At 38.1% G+C, this 19236-nt stretch overlaps 1 protein-coding gene across 1 annotated transcript in view; it reads right to left on the bottom strand.

Moving 5' to 3' along the window:
• MDN1 (midasin AAA ATPase 1) overlaps positions 1–19236 on the bottom strand; it is a 102710-nt gene that overhangs the window by 23264 nt on the left and 60210 nt on the right. Inside the window, exons 53-75 of the mRNA XM_057432107.1 lie at positions 18577–18710; positions 17962–18122; positions 17487–17607; positions 16116–16326; positions 15741–15972; positions 14477–14603; positions 13510–13680; positions 13150–13364; positions 12680–13061; positions 12389–12498; positions 10586–11282; positions 10066–10227; positions 9215–9488; positions 8003–8238; positions 7261–7356; positions 6933–7027; positions 6122–6246; positions 4813–4959; positions 4447–4556; positions 3960–4033; positions 3573–3768; positions 2021–2180; positions 1705–1851 (exon numbers count right to left, since the gene is read on the bottom strand). Coding sequence (XP_057288090.1) covers positions 1705–1851; positions 2021–2180; positions 3573–3768; positions 3960–4033; positions 4447–4556; positions 4813–4959; positions 6122–6246; positions 6933–7027; positions 7261–7356; positions 8003–8238; positions 9215–9488; positions 10066–10227; positions 10586–11282; positions 12389–12498; positions 12680–13061; positions 13150–13364; positions 13510–13680; positions 14477–14603; positions 15741–15972; positions 16116–16326; positions 17487–17607; positions 17962–18122; positions 18577–18710 — 4383 coding nt within the window. The remainder of the gene's footprint in view (positions 1–1704; positions 1852–2020; positions 2181–3572; positions 3769–3959; positions 4034–4446; positions 4557–4812; positions 4960–6121; positions 6247–6932; positions 7028–7260; positions 7357–8002; positions 8239–9214; positions 9489–10065; positions 10228–10585; positions 11283–12388; positions 12499–12679; positions 13062–13149; positions 13365–13509; positions 13681–14476; positions 14604–15740; positions 15973–16115; positions 16327–17486; positions 17608–17961; positions 18123–18576; positions 18711–19236) is intronic.

Below are 19236 nucleotides of genomic sequence, written 5' to 3'. Positions count from 1 at the left end.
TGTAAGAACACGTCGCAGTTAACTATCTTTAGCCGAACACAACTGAAATAAGACAAACATAGACCTGTGTGTATAAATGAGGTTGGTGGCAGTGGCCAAGAGATAAAACAAAAAGCCTTGAACCTTTCTCAGGCTACAGCCTGAGAAAGTTACAGCTGTGTACTTTTAAAACTCTGTCTAAAGTAGCTCTCCTATTTTAGCTATTTTTAAAACTGGATTAAACAGCTCATTTCTTTCAGGGCAATTAGAATACTCCTTTCAATGCACCCTGAAGGTAAGCAGAGCCTGTAAGAAATGCTCATTAGCTATTTATGTTGCCACTTTTCCAAACAAAATGGAGAGCAGGTCTTAACAGCAACACTTTTCACTGCCTCTCATCATCCTTTATGAGAGCTGAGCTAGGAATTATCACCTCATTTTTAAGACATGAAAAGGCTGATGAAAGAGGAAGGTAAAGGTGTCACCTGAAACCAAAGAGAGCCCAGTAAAGAATTCACATCCCGTGGTTAATCAAATAGTCACAGAATGTCACTCCTCCAGCACAACCTTCACAGGGCAGCAATTAACTGCTAATTCCTTTGGTACCAGTGCGTGGAAATACACAGGAAAAGGGTATGTACTGGAAACTTTCTACTTAGATTCACCTGTCTTTGCAGTCATCTAAATAAAAAAGGACCTTAATATTCTGGGAACTATTTACTCAGTACACATCAACTGATTTAAGTATCATAAACTGCAAGCACTCAAAACTACACCTGTAGCCTACTCACCCACCCAGAAAGCATTTAGAATGTGTGACGCTATTTAACCTTTTATCAAAATCATGCCTTCTTGAAACCCTTAACTTCATGTTTCCAAAGGGGAACCATGAGGAACAGAAATCTCTCTCTTCCCCCTCCTTTTCCCTCTCTCTCCAAACCCAAGAAGTTCTTAGGATCACTGCAGGCCAGAAGCTACGGCTTCCAAGCATTACACTCCATTCAAATTGAAGGGGGGGGGGGGAGGGGAGAAAGCAAAGTTACATTAATTTCTATTTCTACCTATGACTTACAAGAATGCTGTCAGACAACTGTTTATTTAACAAGACTGCTTACTTCTGCTGTTTTCTGAACTGCTCACTGAGCAAGAACAGTTGATGAGTAATTTAATGTAACACCAAAGTAAAACGCAACCATTAATAGTTTGGGTAGGTCCTTTATCTTAAGACTAGTAGGGAGAAGCAATGGAGACTGGGCTGTTGATAATGATTCCCCATCAATAGACAATGAGGTCTCCATGGCTCAACCATGTCTCTGCCAATCTCATCTCTGCCAGTGTGTCAATCACTGGGAAATGGGCTCTCATTCTAATCAGCTAACTTAAACTCAGTTCTGGATCAGAGAATGTTTACAAGATGAGCTTCTTTCTTGTTTCTAAAAGCTGGGCAGTGACTTTGGACTGGAGATAAAGCAGATTTCTGTTTCAGAAAAGCTACTGTTGTACATCTAATGGAGTGTAAGAAAAAAAAGAAGGTATTTGAAAGGCCCACAGACTAGGCCTCAGTCAACAGATGAAGAGAAAGAGATACTTAACTGCTTCTACATGTTAGTAGCTCAATGACTTCAAGAACATAGTATTATGGTGGGTTTAGATGCATTGGAAAAAACAGTAAAATGCTTAAGAACTTTGTACTGTTAAACCAAGCACATTTTAGCCAAAGCTCACCTGTTTTAGCAAGGCTTTTGAAGAGATCTGACAAAGCCCGTTGCTTTTGCATCTGAATATGCTTTGCCTCTGATTTCTGCTTTTCCTTAGTTGCTGTCTGATCAAATGTCAAATTTTGCAGTTCAGCTACAGAAACAATGATACCACCTGTACAGAAGACAGCACGGAAAGGTAAGAGATGTGAAAATTCAACATATACAAAGCAGCCAGGGAAAGGCAGCCCAGGAAGGGAGCTATACATCTACACTTTCTCCTGATCTCTTGCATTTATGTTACAGAGGGCAATTATGGTATGGAAGTCATAAGAGTACTTAACCTGTGAACTGGTCAAGATTTTCCACCAGACTTAAGAATAAATTATTTTCTGTGACTGTTGTACACATTTTCTTCATTTTATTAGTAAGCTTAGGCAGACGGTACTGCAGAGATTCTGCACGGAATGTAATGCCATGCTGACATTCTTCTGGGAGGGCCTTCTGAGAAAAATAAACAGAAAGAAGATTATACACACATGCCAAAAACTGTTATTTAACCATCAAGAGAAATTGTTGCAAAAATAAGGGAAAGTTCTACATTCATTTGAAACCACAAAACATGCCCATGTTAACAGTTCGACACCACCAGCATTTAAGGAAAATCACAATATATGCATGTCAGGCATACATCAGTTTTGAAAACAGCCAAACAAATGGAAAATGCTATGATCCTACTCTCTTGGGTGTTTGTTTTATAACTGCTTCAGGTCAGTTTCTTCAGCCTTCCAAGCTCAAAATCACATTGAGCTAAATCACTAATGCCCTCAGGGCATTGGTTAAGAATATCGCTTTCCAGTAATTTAATTGCACTGCTAAACAACAACAAGATCAGTATGCAAATAGAAATTATTAAGTAACAGAACTAATCCCCAGTGTCTGTTCAATTTTGGATTGTGTGCATCTTGTTTAAGGAATGAAGACAACATGAAACTCCAACAAGTGAAACCGATAACCCTGTTAACTATCAGTAACAGGCTTACAAATCACCAACAAACCAAGCCCACAACAGAACACATTAGATTTTCATCAGATTTCTGCCTCTTCACTCTACCCTCCTGACTGTCACAAGACAAAAGCAAGATCAGCCACCCTCCTGGTCTGAAGAAACTGAACAAAGCCTTGGAAGCTGAGAGTAACTGAGAATTTCCCACTCACTCCAACTTATGATGAGTTATGATTTTCTCCTTGCATCTTATTAATAAAAACTAATGGAAATTAGCAGGAATCTATTTTGGGAAGAAAATACTTGACTTCCTCTCTGAGCTGGAAAATTTAAGAGAAACACCAAAATGTGTGGCATGGGGAGTAGGATTAAACATGTACCAGCTAGTCCAAAGTAAATGTACACTGTACACAAGCTGTGTCAGCCAACAGGAAACATAGGACAATGCAGTGCATTCCCCTTTCAGAATTCAGGCTCAAAGTAATTTTATATATGCACAAACCTTATAGCTTCACAATCATTTGTCTTGGTCCTTGGTTAGAAGAGAAAGGGTAATAATAATTTCAACACCCAGTCCATATCACTGTACTAGTAGGGAAGGAACTAATTGCTGCAAGACAGTATGCAAGCAAATGTGTAACTGCCATCATCTTTATATTAGAGCATAGATATTGTGCCAAATCGATACAGAACACGCTTGTCTTTCCATGCTGCATTCCCACCCATCTGCAGTGTTTCATAACACTGAACACAAGACAAATCAAAAAGTTGATGATACACTCAGATTTGACACTTACATAAGATTTTTCTGCATAAATCAGTAAAAAGCAACACACAGATGAGAACACAGAAAATATCCTTCCAACACTTAGAATAAAGAATACAGTCACCTTGGCAATATCTGTTCTAGCAGACAGAATTTTTCTTAATGTGTTGTTTAGCCTCTGAACTTTGGTCTCTATGTTCTCAGATTCTTCCTCCTTTTGCAAGCAGTCCAGCTGCTCTTCCTTACCAATTTCCACCAAGGCAGGCTGACATGACTCACTCAGAACAACTTCAAACTTCTTCATGAATTTAAAGAGGGTCCTAAATACCAAAGGAAAGCAAAAATGTTACTGGGTTTTACAATCCTGGAAATCTCTCAGCTGCTGGAAAGAAACGTTTCCACTGTGTTACGAGCAGAAGAAACATTCTTGCATTAAAATCTAATGCATCACAGAGAAATCATCCAGAAGGAAGGTTCCAAATAAGGAATTTAATTTCAAGCTCTGAGTTACCTGCGTATTTTTTCAACTGACTGTTTTACAGCCCAAAAGCTGACATCATTCCACTTTGATATCTTCACAAAGTCCTATTAGGAAAATAAATAATCAATGCAATGAAGTATTTCCGTATCAAAGTTCATCTTTAAAGCTGATCAGCTATGATGATCTGTCAGTCTTAAAATGCAAGACATTTTAGTAGGTGAGCAAATTATTGCATAGGCATCTTAGTCTATTAATACGTGTTTATGTTGCACATAACGCTATGAAATCCAAAGGGGCTTCATTACTGGACAGAAACCTCCATGGCTAAATGGGACTGACCAAACGTTAAAGACTTCAACCAACCCCCCAGATTCAAATTCAAAAGCAAATTCTTGCCAAAGAAAATGTGTAGTATGGATTCAGTGGCCAACGGAGCGATTATATACAAATTCAAATAATATCTGCTCTGCTGGTCCTTTGACTAGATCAGTATAGTTTGAATAAAGTTTCCTTTTACCTTAAGTTCCTTTTCTATAGGTTGACGAAGTTCAGTGATTCTGGCCTGAACACACTCTGAAAACTGCTTATAATAATTGTATAGGTTCCACAGAATGCTGCAAAGAACGTCTAAAAGGGACAGACAACAAGCTTCTTTTAAAAACAGGATATTTTTCAGCATCCAGAGGAGATTTTTCTTTGTAATTATGAAGCTTAGCAACACCATAGTTGAGGTAAACTGACTGACAGTATTCAAACAACTGAAAATCAGCAGCATAGGCTTGTGTTGTATTTATGAGCTTACTGATCTATTTGGAAAGTCATGAATAGCTGATTATCAGGTTGTTGTAAAGAAGACTCAACACATGCAACGCTAAGAACTTACCCTTTTCTGCTACTTGAGGCATCAGCAAGACATGGCAGTGGAAAACTAGCAGTGCTTGGAGTCGTGCATGAAACTCTCCCAGTGTAGATCCTTCAATGAAAGCTTGTAGTGTGCTGACCAGTGTTTTCAGATCCATTTGCTCTGTTTCTGAACATTGCACCAGAAATTTAGAAAGAAAAGTGGGAAAAAAACAAAATCAAAAACCAAACCAACAAACCAAAAACCAAACAAACCCAAGCCAATGGCAAACCAAGAAACCCCTACATGAAAATTGTTATGTGCTCCTTGTAAACTTCCAAGTATCAGGTCTGTATTAGGAAAGGTTCACAACAAAATAGAAAAGGGGTAGGGTGTGGAACAATTCTAATTTAATAAGTCAAATCAACAATCACTGTGAAAAAAGAGAAAGGACAAGAGGCAGCAGTAAGATAGTGACCAAGCCGGCCAGTTTCAGAGTGGATCAAGTATTTAAAGGCTGCTTCTTATTCTCTGTGAATGAATGGCTTTTTTTGGTCATAATGAACCACACTACAAAGTAGTCACTGCCAGTTCCTTAATTCCTCAAATCATGAAAACAAAAATGGATCTTAGAAGAATCTGGGGCAGAACACAGTGTCTTTAGAGCACTAACTATGGGAGAAGACAAGCTGTCCACTTGGATATGTAAAATAACTCAAGGATCTGAAACTCATCAAGTGCATTAATTAGCCATGAGATTGGAAGAACTCTGCCTCATGCCAGAGAATGTCACTTTCATCTTTAGTTTCACTGAGTTTTGGAGAGGCAAGGGACCGAGAGCTATATTCTTTCCTCTGTATTATGTAACATAAACACATGCAGAGAGATTTAATCAGAACATGTACCAAACCATACTTACTGTAAGAATTCTTTAGGCTTTATACAGAATGTTAAAAGCTGTTCAGCTAGAATATAAATGATGCCTTTTCCAGTTGCAGATGGAGGCCTCCTACCCTCCAAATCTGTTTGAAACGTTTATATGTGCATGACATAGACGGTTCTACTTTCTTTTAGATACTTTTTACAGAAATCTTTTTTAATTTACACTACCTACAATGTGGCTCTATCAGAGACACAGGTGGCTCCAGAAATAAATACCAAGCCACGAAGTTTACTCTGTATGGAAGACACTATACTGTCATGGAATTTAATGTAAGGCAAGGAGAATTTATTGTAGGGCAAGAATTACACCTGAAAGTGCACTGCCAAACTCTGGCATTTAGGACCTTAATTATGCATCCTTCATAATTGCTGGAACTGCATCATACATTCATATAAAACCAGCACTTACCTTCTATGTTTGCCTCTGTCTGTTCTTGAACATACTTCTCAATCATCTGATAGATTGAGAACCAGTGCTTTGTGGATTTCTCAACATGCTGCTTCATTATATTGTCCAAACTTACCGACCAGCAACTGGAAACAATAAAGGAAGGGAGAGAAGAAAAAAATAAAGCAAAAATATTGTGGCAGTTTGGGCTCCAAAATGTCATAAACTTTATTCTCTGTTTCTGCTAAACTAATGGAAAATTTCACAAGGTGGATAATCTGCAGGTGTGCTTAATATGCACAGCTAACTCTTGAGGACCACTGCTTTGCCACTATTATTAAATATGAGAGAAGTGTGGGAACCTAGGGGTGATAAAATCAAAGCCAAGTTCAAAAGGCAGACTTGTGGAATTCCTGATGCTGGTGTACTGTGGGATAAAACTTCTACATGGTTTTAACAGAAGACTAAACAATAATTTTTAAGGGAAAATTAATGGGGGTTGTTAAGACAAAACACTGCAGGCTCAGTAAATCCTGGGATGAAAACAGGAGAACGCTAGGAAAATACTAGGACCGAGTACTGTAGCTATCTGTTCTGATTCTAGTCCTCCTGAGGCATATACATAGGGTCACCATGGGCTGGACATGCTCATTCTGAGCCAGGGCAGTTGCTGACACTGCTACTAGGACAGCCGCACACACAGAAAACACACTGGAACACACAGTGATGCATGCTCCATCATTAAGGCAATTATGCATTGGAATGTGTTTCTGTATGGAGACAGAAGCTTACAGTATTCTAAGAAAAAGCAGCAGGGAAGGACAGTTCTTACTTCAACTCCAATCTACGCCACTGAATAATCAGTTGTGTGACCAAATCAAGGTGTTTCCGCAAGGACAAAGCTCGACTAGCATTTTCCTCCCAGTCCTGGAGAGAAAAAAAAAAGTTCACCTTTATACAAAGCCAGAAATCAGTCTTTGCATGGCAAGACTCATGCAGTACTCTGGATTACATTTCTACTCCTTAAACTTATGGCATGGATCAAGTTCACTTCCCCAAATCCTGCCAAGCAGACAGTTTTCAGTTGTTTTTATTATGGTACCAATATGAGCAGGAAGTATAAAAGAGAAAATACAAGTTTCCCTTTGCTCTCTGCTTACCTGTGCCTTTGCAAGAAGAATTTCCAAGCCATTCAGGAACTTTGAGAGAGGACTAGAGAGTGGGAAACTCCGAATTCTGTCCATCACAACTAACAGCTGCAGAATGAAAAACAAGCATTCAGCCTATAGTAACTGACCTTTAACAGAAGCAGTCATGAAGTTCAGCTGATTTCTATTAGCATAACCCTCTCCTGCAGGAGATGAGACTACATATATATATATGTATGTATGTATGTTTCTTTAATTTTAAACTGCTTCCTTGTTTTAGGATAAGTTCACTAGTTCAGTGAAGGCAAATGCACTCAGGGAAATTAGCATAAATGGCCTAATGCAAAGAGTTTCAATTGATTCTGAGTTTCTGCATTAGTCTAAGAAATACAACCTGAGGGCCACACAGGCCCTCTAAATGGGACCCAAAATATCTATTTTAAAGCACAATGAAAGAATTTTGGAAAAAACCATCCAAGAGCCCGAACAGCAAAATACCTCAGGAATCTTTCAGGTATAGTAGACTGAAGAATGCTTAATGCTGTAAGATCAGAGCAGGCAGTGAACATCACTTAACATTTCATAACTCAAATAGAACAGTTAATAATACCTAATGACTTCAAAATACCTGCATAAGTAATAGACACAACATTTAGGCAAGTGTATACATACACATGTCTATACACGTACTTGCACGCAAATGAAATTCTAAAATGTTCCACTTTTCCCCAAACACTTGTTGAGGTCTTTCTACCTGCACAAGTACTGGATGCTCTGGCCATTCCTGAAGTAGCCTATTTACTTCTTTAGCAAAGCTATCAAGTACAGGTTGGCACTGTCGGACTTGCTGAATATTAGGATGCTGGTAGAAGTCATATGGACCATCTTGCTGCAGCACAAGATCTGAAGTTAGTTCCTCAAAAAAGGTATTGTGAAGAAGAGTGCTAGCTAGAAGTTGGCTTCCCAAAAGAGTATCATTCATTTCAGCACCTAGGAAGCAAAAAAAGGAAGACATTACATGTACTGTCAGTTGAACGGATGTGGGGGATTTTTTTCCTGTATCCCAAGCCTCAGCATGTTATGTATTACAAGGACGTAACAGTACGCCAGACATAAGCAATGAGATGGGAGTATGGAACAAAGAAACACACTTAAAGTTTACATTCCCTATTGTATCAAATTTTTGTATAAAAGTAAAATCAGCATCCTAAGGGTGGGCTGTGATCCTATCAGAAGACCACAGTTCCTCTCTGCATAAATTCACATGGAGGAGAGTTACAACAAAATTAGTAGCAAGGCTCTGTGAAAAAGTCATCCAAGATATGCACAAAAAAAAAATTAAAATCATATATATTACACCTCAGGTATGAACATAAACATAAGTTACTGTAGAAACAGCTTTTTCTTAACTGCACACATATACATTTATTAGATTAGAACTGAAGTATAGCTCTGCTTTGAGAAGCTATGATCCTGATGTCTCAAACATTGTTAATGATTTACACTTCAAGCGTGCCAAAGTTCAGAGAAAAAAAAAAAAAAACTAAAAAAAAAAAATCAACCCTTGGGTTTTTTTTTTAAATATAGAAGCTCCATTTAAACCAATTCTTCTATGAACTTAATTGCAAATTTTACTTCTGGGAAATTTCTGCAAGTACATCATCTTCCACAGGATTATGCAGATCCAAGTGATTAAAATGTCTGTAGCAGGTTATTCAATTTATTCTTAAACTGTGTTTGTCTAATATATTAAAAAATGGAATAAAAAAAAATCCATAAAAGAATAAAAACCAAAGCATTCCACTGAAACAACTCTAAACATGGGGCAAATTCTTTAGAAAAATGAAATCTGGTTTTATGCACTTTTCCCATAAAAGGCCTGTCTCATGACCTGCATTATGATTAATCTGAAACAATTAATTACAAAGCTAGACCTGCACATCTGAAATATTGCTAGCAATCTTACCAATTAAAGGATAGAATTGTGACATCAGGCATGCACCAGTCTGATAGCAGGAAATAAATGTGCTGAAATAATGTTTGGCTTGATGAGAAGGCAGACTCTGTTGATACCACAGGGATCGAGCAAAGTTTAAGCACAACTTTTGATGAACCATCACTACTGTTTGCATAGAGCTCTTGGACAACAGGGCTCTATCAACTTCTAGCTGGTCTTCCAATGGATCTTCAGTTTCCATTTTTTCTTCAAGGCTTGGTTGAGCTGTGATATCTTCAAAGTCCTGCAAATTATGTGAGAATCAAACATCAATCATAATTTCTTCCTTTAATGTCTCCCCTCCCCCTCAGTACAATGACACACAACTTCAACTTTCTCATGGCTTTCTGTACTGCACAACATTGCTTGGTGAAGTCACACTTCAAAAGTTGTTCAGTAACACAGGACAGTTAATACTGAAAAAACCCTCAGTTTTATTTAATCAGCTTTAAAGTTGATTAAATACTTTAAGGAGATCAGCCCTCTTCACATGTAATAAACCCCCAAACGACCCTACTTGCTAAAATGAATCAAATTCCAGAATTTTACAACAAATAATTATATTGTCATTCAGTTATGGAATTTGGGATTATTCAGGCAAACCACAGTACAGTTCAAGTCTGGAAATTAATTTCAAAACCATCCTACAACCAGAAGGTGTAGTAAACTAAAACCACAGTACTTGATACTGTCCTATCAAAATCTACCCCACAATTTTTTTTGGCTGACGGAAAACTTGTCTCATTTTACTTAAAGCATGTATTTTCAAGAGCTACTTCAGACATAATTTTGGGGTTTCTTTCCAGAGTGACAGTTGTTACCTTTTCATGAAGAGGAAATCTCCTCCTAAATTCTTTTTCTTCCTCCTCTTCCTCAGTCAGTCCTTTCCCATGACTTTTACTTCTGTATCTGTACAAACTGTGTTCCATTGCTTCCCGCTCTTGGGCACGGCGTTCCTGTTCATCCCATTCATTTACAATTGCCTAAGGAAACATAAAGCATCACACTTTTATACAAAATCACCTCAGATTTCAAAGGGGCAGCACATATCTCGTTTGGCTCTTTCCTCCTATACAACAGTGTAAATCAAAGCCATCTAACCTTAAGTGAAACTTGTGGCTTATCTTCTTAAGCCAATGAGGAAAAAGCACAGAAAACAGAATGAAACAGAGTGCTTGGCCAAATTCTAGTCTCCTTTCTTAATTATTTTGTAAATCAACACTCTACAAAGTCTGGTTTTGGTTTGTTTTGCTTTTTTGTGTGTGTGGTTTCGGGTTTTGTTGTTTGGGGTTTTTTTATATAAACAAAATCTTTGGTAACCATTACAGGCTATGATGTTACCTGACAGAGATGTCTAAAAAGCTGCAGGGATTTCTGGTCCATCTCTCCCCTGAATAGTACATGGCATTGAAGATGCAGCAAAGCACTGACAAGGAGCTGTTCCAGAGTTGGGCAGGGCTGCTCTACTCCCTCAGATTCTCCTTCAGAATGCTTTAGAGAAAACTTTTTAAGTCCATGAAGGACCTCAACTGAATTCACTGAGCATAAAATTTCTGCACGAGCAAGGTAATTGGGGAAGGCACGGCCAACAGAAGGAAATGCCAACAAAGAAGTGAGGAGGTTGGTGAGATCAACTGGACACACAAATCTTTTGAGCACTGCATAGACTTCAGAAGCCACTAATCGCATGCCATGTTGCAACTGTAAGATGGCAGCTTGCAGTGGAACGATGACATCAGGGAACATAGCATAGTCCTCTGCCAGGTGTTTTCTAAACTGATGGTGTGATTGTTGCCAAGATGCTTCCTCATTTAACAGTTTTTGTATTGCCTGGAGTGATTTTGGTCTTTCCCCATGGAGGAACTGCAGAAGGCGGGCTGTAAGATCTTGGACTGAAGAAACCCGTGCTATGCTGTTGATGTACTGGTGAGCCTCCTGGTATAAGCAGTCATAGGGTGGAGCTGGAGGCCTGAAGGCCTTATTTCTGGAAAGACTGTTTATTTGCTCCTTCAACCTTTGCATTCTTTCATGCAACAGCCTGTTAAGAAATAAAATTGACCAGTTTAAACATACAAACTTATTTCATATAAATATGTTTAGATATATCTAACATAATAGGTATATTAAAAGATGCACCAGAAATATTCTGCTAGTTTGTACGACACAGCAAATAAGGAAAAACCAGAAAGTGACACCCATACAACATGCATATGCACTTCTCTTTCCCACTTTGGACTCCCTCTGCCACTTCAACAAACTCTCATTACTTTTTTTGCTTGCTACCTGACAGCTCTGTGAGCATTAAGGAAAAAGTAGCATTACTGGAAGCAATTGATAAAACTCAGCCATTCAGGACTTGCTTTCAATGACTATTATTCTCTTTAAGCAATAGCACAGAATTATCAGATCCTCTATGCATATAACACTGAAATAAAAAACTTCCATAATAGTGGAAAATAATAGTACTCAGTTTTTATCTCCATGTACAAGGAACACAAACCTGCACAAAGGAGAAGTCTGTCCACTCAAAATTTCCTCAAGTTCCTCAGATAAAAAAACCAAAAGCAGACAAACAAACAAAAAAACCACAACAAAACAATGGCTATAAATTCTGAATGTCAACAGCGGTAAGAAATTTAATTCACTCACAGCACCACAGGCAAAGGCTGTTGCTAAAATACACATCTGGAGATTTCTACTGAGTACAATCATTCCAAGAATTCTGCAAAATAGCACTGGCCTCTACCAAGGCCTTGAAGGGTTACAGTTATAGACACATTCCATCTTATTTCAATTTGTTAATAACATTGTCACATGCTAATGAAACCACCATAATTTAGAAGTATGGTTTTATTTTCACTTCCCAACATAGCTTTTTATCAAGATATAAAGGCTGCTGCTTTAATTGTTGCATGTGTAGCAGTACAAAGTGTGTACAGGCACTTCCTTAGTCACTAGAGGTGAAGAGAACAGCTTCTGTGTTTTTACCACCTAAATATCCAAACTGATACTTTAAAATCAGCAACCCTTATTTCCGTAGAAAACACAAATGCTGTAAAGCCATAGAGAAAAGCTTTGAAGCCCAAGCACCTGAAGATGAAATTTCTAATTTAAAAGAGAAGAGTTAACTTTCTGAGATGTTACCTGAGATGGGGATGAATATAGTTGCTGACTGCTTCATCTTCAATACTTTTTCCTGTATGCAGCTGGGATGAGAAATCATTTGTTTTCCATTCACACTCCAGCTGGTGTAACTGAAAAGGAAAGAATAAACCACACTGAAGTTCTGGTATATTGCCTTGGACATTAAAAGTAGTTTTAACTGCATAGTTTGAAAATCATGAGCAAATATTTGCCCAGGAACACCCAAACCAAACTCCTTTGCATTGATTTTATACATTACAGAGGCAAGAGCCAAATCGGCTCCATACTTACCTCTTCTTTTGCATACTTGAGCTTGTAATCCCTTTTAACAGCCGGATCAAACCGGGTCTGTGGAAGCCACACCTGGATCTGCAGCAAACCAATATTCACCCAGAGGCTTCCTCGCCAAGCTGTCTCTGGTAACTCCTTAAGCCCTTCCCCAAAAAACTGCTGCAAGCAAGTGAGCAGGAGAAACACGAATTCTTTAGGAAGTAACTCCTGATCAATGACGCTTTTAAGTATCTTGAGAAGGTACTCATATGCAACAGGATCCTTGACGTAGAGCTTCTCACAGCACTCCAAAAATTCCCCTTGAAGATCTACGGGAACCAGATCTACCAGGGCAGAGAGCTGTCTGCTTAGCACTATTCCCTGTAGTTTAGCATCTGTGTGTCTAGAGGCAAAGGAATGAGAAAAGTTTATACATAGTAAGTAAGCTTGTTATAACATGCCTGATTTAAGTGCAAGAGAGGTTTTAATACCTAAAATCTGCTATCGAAGACACAGCCAGATTGGTCCACACTGCTGTGCTGACTTCATGAAGCTGCTGTGCTCTCTCCATCCATTCTCCCAGTGTCACATGGGATGATGACAGAACAGGAAGCCCACTCACATCCCACTGGCTTGTCTTGCTGCTGCTAGTTAGAATTTCAAACAAGCACTTTGAGAAAACGGCTCGGGTCAAAATACCTGGGCCCTAAATTAAGAAATTAAGAGTTAGATTGTTCAGATGTAACTTGCACTGACTATGCTAGAACTTAAAGTATTGCTTTAGAAAGCTGCCGAATTATTTAATAAAAGAGTATTAAGCTTAATTATTTGATTAGGCTGAAGAGACAAACCTTCATAGAACAGCTCATATGGGATTTAGAAAAGTTCTTTTCCTCTGTTGCAGGTAGTGGCCTCCAAGTCAACCAGTAGTCTGGGTCTGTGGTGAAAGTACTGCTCCAAAAAGATACTAACGCAGCATTAACTAGTTGAGATGACAGGATAGACATTTCTACATGGGATATCTAAGGAGAGAGAGAGAAACCTAGAGCTGAGAATAAGTTACAGGGAGCAGAAGAGAATCAAGCACATAGACACACCAACAGTACGATACAGTTTTTCAGTAGCACAAGATATTCCTCAAGATCCTTTTCAAATTCACATAGTGTTTGCTTGCACCTCTTCTCAAACAGTAGACTTCCTCAGGTCTGCACTGCCTCCTGTGCAACATGCAGTGTGTATACAGAGCAAGTTTTCAGAAAAAAGCCTCCAGTCTACGACTGTGCAACCTTTTGTTACAATACATGAGGTTCCATAAACATGAAACAGGTAAAACTACCCAATGTTCTGCTCTGAAGCCATTTAAAGTAAATCTGATGGTTTACTGAGCTTTGTGGGAAGACAACCACCACTGTATCAGAACTAATATTAACCAATCAGAATTTCTCTGACATACTGAGTGCTCTACAGAAAAAGCATCATTTTTCAGCATAAAATTACTTTGAATACATAGATATAAGCAGGCTGACATCTGCCGTTCAATCTCCTGTTTCCATTAGGTCACAGGTGGATGAATGAAGCAACATTAAGAAACTAGACCATACAGAGTTATGTAATTTAAGACTTCACTGTGTTTTATATATGTTTTAATTACATTTTTTGCATGCTCACAGTTAATAGCCTTTCTCATTAAAATAAGGAATAATTACTGTCAGGCACAGGTAATAAAACCGCATGGCGAAAGTCTGACACGGATATACCTATTTTGAAGAGTCTGTTGCAAACTTCTGCAAGACTAATTAAACTAAAATTTGTTCTTACTTCTTTAAGGTGTAACAAGTGCCACAGTCCAGACAGCTGGTGAGAAGCAGCTGGGGTCAACTTCAGGGAAAAAGTTATAAGCTGAACTAGATCTGAACATATGCTTAGTTCTTGACTGCAGGTGTCCCTGTAGTAGGGGAAACAAATACAACTAAGTAAGCAGGGCACATGAAATAAATCATTTGAATAGTAAAACAAATTGAGAATGCAGGGGAAGCCACAGCAGCTAAGACTCCCTGAAAGGTTAAATGACAGCATTTTAAACACCGAAGAAGAAGAAGCCCTCAAAAAACTTACATCCTTCACGGTTGGCAAAATCAAACAAGAAGGGGAAGAAGTGGAATCTTCTCTATCTATAAGCTACATGCTCATCCAAACAGACAAAACATTTGGGGACAAACTGTCTTCCAGCTTTACAGTTCTTCTGAAAATCAGAACTTGGCTGAATTCAAGAGTGAATCAATGATTTTAGGAGTCTAATTGTACAAAAAATTACTTTTACTGAAATCCATAAATGAAGAGCTCTCTTTAAAGGAATGGCAAAACAGTCAAAAAATAAATACACTTGGCCCCTTAAAACAACACTATCGCTTCTTAAATTAATAATGTTAACTAAAACTATGAGTATGTGTGTGTAGTTTACACAAAAGGAAGCACGGCTGTTAGTGTACCTTCTCCATCACCAGGTCTAATTCAGTCTTTCTACAATAGCCTCCAGAAATACGGTGATAAACATCTTCATATTAATTCCTAATATGAAGGACTGTTCTATTTCATTGAAAAGTAAATATTATGTATTTCCAAAAGGAAAATAATATGTACTATTCACTAAACACAAGGTTTTAGTTTTCATCCATCTGTAATCCATTCTACCATTAATAAAGCAATTTCTGGAATCTAATATGTTTATCCAAGGGGGCTTGGACATTGTCATTCCTATATGTGCATCAGTGAAGTTAGAAAAGAGGAAAACTACTTTCTCAATATGACACTAAACTACTCTTTTGCTCATACCTTTTATAGATTGACAAGTGCAATTCTGCATGCAACGGAGTGACTATATATATACATAAATATATATAAACATATGTATGCACCACATATACCTATCCACATACATACACACAGCTATATATGTAAAATATATGTACACACATACACAAATTTACATACAAATGTAAAGCACTGAAGTTACAGCTTTTAGGTAGGGTTTCTGAATCTCATGAAAGGAATACAGGATTTCCTTCGCCAGCCTTTCTCTCACCTTCTTGTACAAGCCTTGGCCACATAATCTGTTGTCAGTTTGTACTGCCAGAGGACGCTGATGTATTCCATCGCAGGCCACAGCTGAACCCGACTGCAGAGCTGGTTTAACAAGGCAGGGTCTGTCTGGTTGGAGATGGTATCTTCAGTAAAGCTTTCTTCTGAATAACTATACATAACTCCTTCTGCTCTCAGCTGTGAATGTACAGCTTTCAAAAACATCTTTAGTTGACCTGTTTGAAAGAGTGCAAGAGGCACATAAACTCATGTACTGCATTTCTTGCCAGTGAACGTTTCACAACCTTCCATTTTTATATAAAAAAAAAAAAGAAGAACGGAGATGGCAGAAATCATCTTGTTCAAAAGCGTTACCTACCCAGACTAACATCTTCTAAATGATTTGCTCTAATTATCAGGCCATCAGCTTGCAGCAATGCTTTCTTCATCTTCCATCCAGTAGCAGCAATTTTGAGACAGCACATTTTTTCCTGCCATCTACTTTCTCCAAAGGCCAGTCTTAGTTCCAAGATGTTAAGTGGTTTGCTGAGAACTTTTAACTGAGAAAAACATTCCATGCCCAGTTTATCCTGCAAACATGAAAAGAACAATTTGTTTCAGCAGCTCTAACAAAATAACAAACAAGATCTGTGACTGCAGCCACAACTAGTATTTAAAATTCACATACACCTGACTGAAGTACAAGTATATATAAACTAACTTGCAACAATAACTTCACAATTCTTTTGTAGCCCTACTCAATACAGCAGGAAGAATGAAACTGAAGTAGTTGGCTACAATTCCTCCTTGAAGTTTTGGGTTTTGTTTTTTCTTCCTTCATGAAGAAACTATATAGATTATGCAAACAATACTTCAACGTAGCAACTTGCCTAAACTAAGAGCCCTAAATAGACAAAATAATGAAACTGCCAGAAGCTACTATCATTTAAAAGAAACTGCAGTTTACACCTGCAATTTCAATACATTTGGATGCCTTGAAAAATCTCCCAAACCTCTCAGAAAGCATCAAATGTTCTTCAGAGACCCACAAGGTAACTGCATTTTTTGAACAGCTGATATCTTTGAGAGATAAGGTCATAAAAACCAAGGTTACATTACTAATCACCAGCATGAGCCACCTACATGACTAGTTGTGCCCTGCTTTTAAAAAGGGATTTGCATTGTTCAGAAAAATTTATTGTGAGATTTTTTTTAAACCATTTGCTGAAATAACTTAAGAAGAATTCAATTACTGTCAAAGTTAAGAGGCCTTGTCTTGGTAAGTCATAAAGCAGCCCCGTCCTATCCTGTATAAAAGGAAGTACATGGTCTAGTCTACATACACATATATTCACTAAGTAAGCAAGTGGCATACTGGTATTCACAAGTCTCCAGAACAGAGCAAGAAGTAGTATTTTTATGCTTGGGCACCACCCTCTATTAAATGACTGCTATCTATATAAAGCATAATAAATAGCAGAAGTGCTATCTGGTTAACTGATAGATTTCACACACACACAAAAAAAACACACCCCCCCCCCCCCCCCCCCCCCAAAAAAAAAACAACCCCCACAAAAAAACAAATTAACATATACTGAGATTGTCTTTTTTAATCAATCTGACAAGTCCAAAAGGAATGTATTTTTGTTGGCCTGGAAAGCAAGTGCTGTAAATCTTCATGGTCATGTCAAAGCATATTTGGATATTACTGTAAATACAAGTGTTTTTTTTGTAAACAGAGTACCAATACCTTAAAAGGAAGAGGTCTTCCTAGAGACTTCTGTAATATCTTCATATTGGCAGAATTTCCAGTAGGATTGCCCAAGCAGCTCTGAATGTACTGAGAAACAGAATGAATTTCCCTGGAAACCCTTGTAGACAAAAAAAAAACAAAAATTAGGGGGTGTGAAGAGAAAAAAGTCCACTCAGTTAACCCAGAATTTCAAGAAACAAGGCAAAAGGATGCACAAGAAAAGTCCCTTCTCTTATCCATCCCCTGAAGGATAAGAATTTTAGATGATCACTTGGGCAAGCCCATGTGCTAAGAAATCTGAATTTCAAAAATTAACAGCTATTTAATACATTGTACTTGCATTGCTAACGGCATGCAATTTGGATGCTAATGCTAAACAATGCTAATTAGCTAAAATAGTAAAGAAAACATACAGAGCTCTATAAATAATTTGTACAACTGTTTAACAGAAACACAAGTCAAAGCTACTCACTTGTGCTCATCTGATCCAATAAGCATGTGAGGAATTCTGTCAATTAGATGCTTCATAACCCAGTGCCAGTGCAGAGACAGAAGTGACAATCCTGGTGAATCCACTGTCAGGGTGTCAGAGACTGCCCAGAACCTGTCACGCCACAGCAAGCAGTATAATATCTAAAATGAAGCCAAAAGGTGACAGTTTTCTCAATGCTGCATGTTACAGAATACTTTGTACTTCAAGCAAGAGAAAAGCAAAACCACCAACACCTGCATTAAATTCAGACTCACACAAGGCTTTGTGTTTAGTGGTACACAACCAGTACTCAGCTATATGCTCTCTAAAAATAACACATGGCTCTACTGGCCATGCAATCCCTGCATCAAGTCTACAGTGTCATTGTCAGATCTCTTTATGGCTCAAAATCTGCATTCCGCACAGAAGAAGTAAGAAGACGGAGCACAAATACAGCTGCTGAAACAAACATGAATATTTGCTCAGTGTCAGGCATATTCTGAACCCCAGCAGAAGCGCTGTGGTTTACTTCATGGCTCCTGAAACTAAAAAGTGTTCTGCATGCAATCGCATTTCACTTAACTTCCATAAATGTAATACAAAAAGTCTACTCACATCATGCATGTCATCATCATTTAAGGCCACTTGGGTAGACTTCACCCAGTGAAATACAAAGGCATCCCAAACTTCGAAGAAAGCAGCAAGGTTGACCACGATTGCATGAGGAAGACAGGTGTAGCTTCCTGGATCTGAGGTTTGGGCAAGAGGGAAAGAAAGGGAGAAACACTTAAATATTTCAGCCAGATCACATAACATAAGGGTCAATTTCTGATCACTGAATTCTTCCTATGGTTGGAGAAAAAAAGCCTGAAAAGATCTAAGAACTGAAGCAATAAAAGTAGACCTTCACTATTTGCACAACTCTATTACCTCTATATATTTAATGTATCAAAAAAAAAAAATCCATGAGGGAAGCACAGATCAATTGCTTTGATGCAACGCTTTAACTTCATCACTAATTTTTTCCCCTTGTTTCAGGAGCAAAACATCCTACTTACATAAAGGGGATTAAAACAAAAGCACATCTGAAGAACTTGGCTATTCTTATTAGACAAAGACAAAATGCTATTCGAATTTCTCTCCACCATCATCTTAAAATTTAGATAATTAAGAGAGAAATTACATTCACTCATTACCTAGAAAAGGCTGGGCATAAATGCTGTAGCATAAGGTATATCAAATTTGAGAATAATGTGTTACATATCATATTAGTCC

Source organism: Pezoporus wallicus, unplaced genomic scaffold (assembly GCF_028554395.1).
Source record: "Pezoporus wallicus isolate ANWC-B61680 ecotype Strahan unplaced genomic scaffold, APGP_CSIRO_Pwel_v1 contig_4847, whole genome shotgun sequence".
NCBI classification, from domain to species: Eukaryota; Metazoa; Chordata; class Aves; order Psittaciformes; family Psittacidae; genus Pezoporus; species Pezoporus wallicus.
The sequence above is the reverse complement of the archived record's forward strand: the minus strand, read 5'-3'. Positions and strand labels throughout refer to the sequence as shown.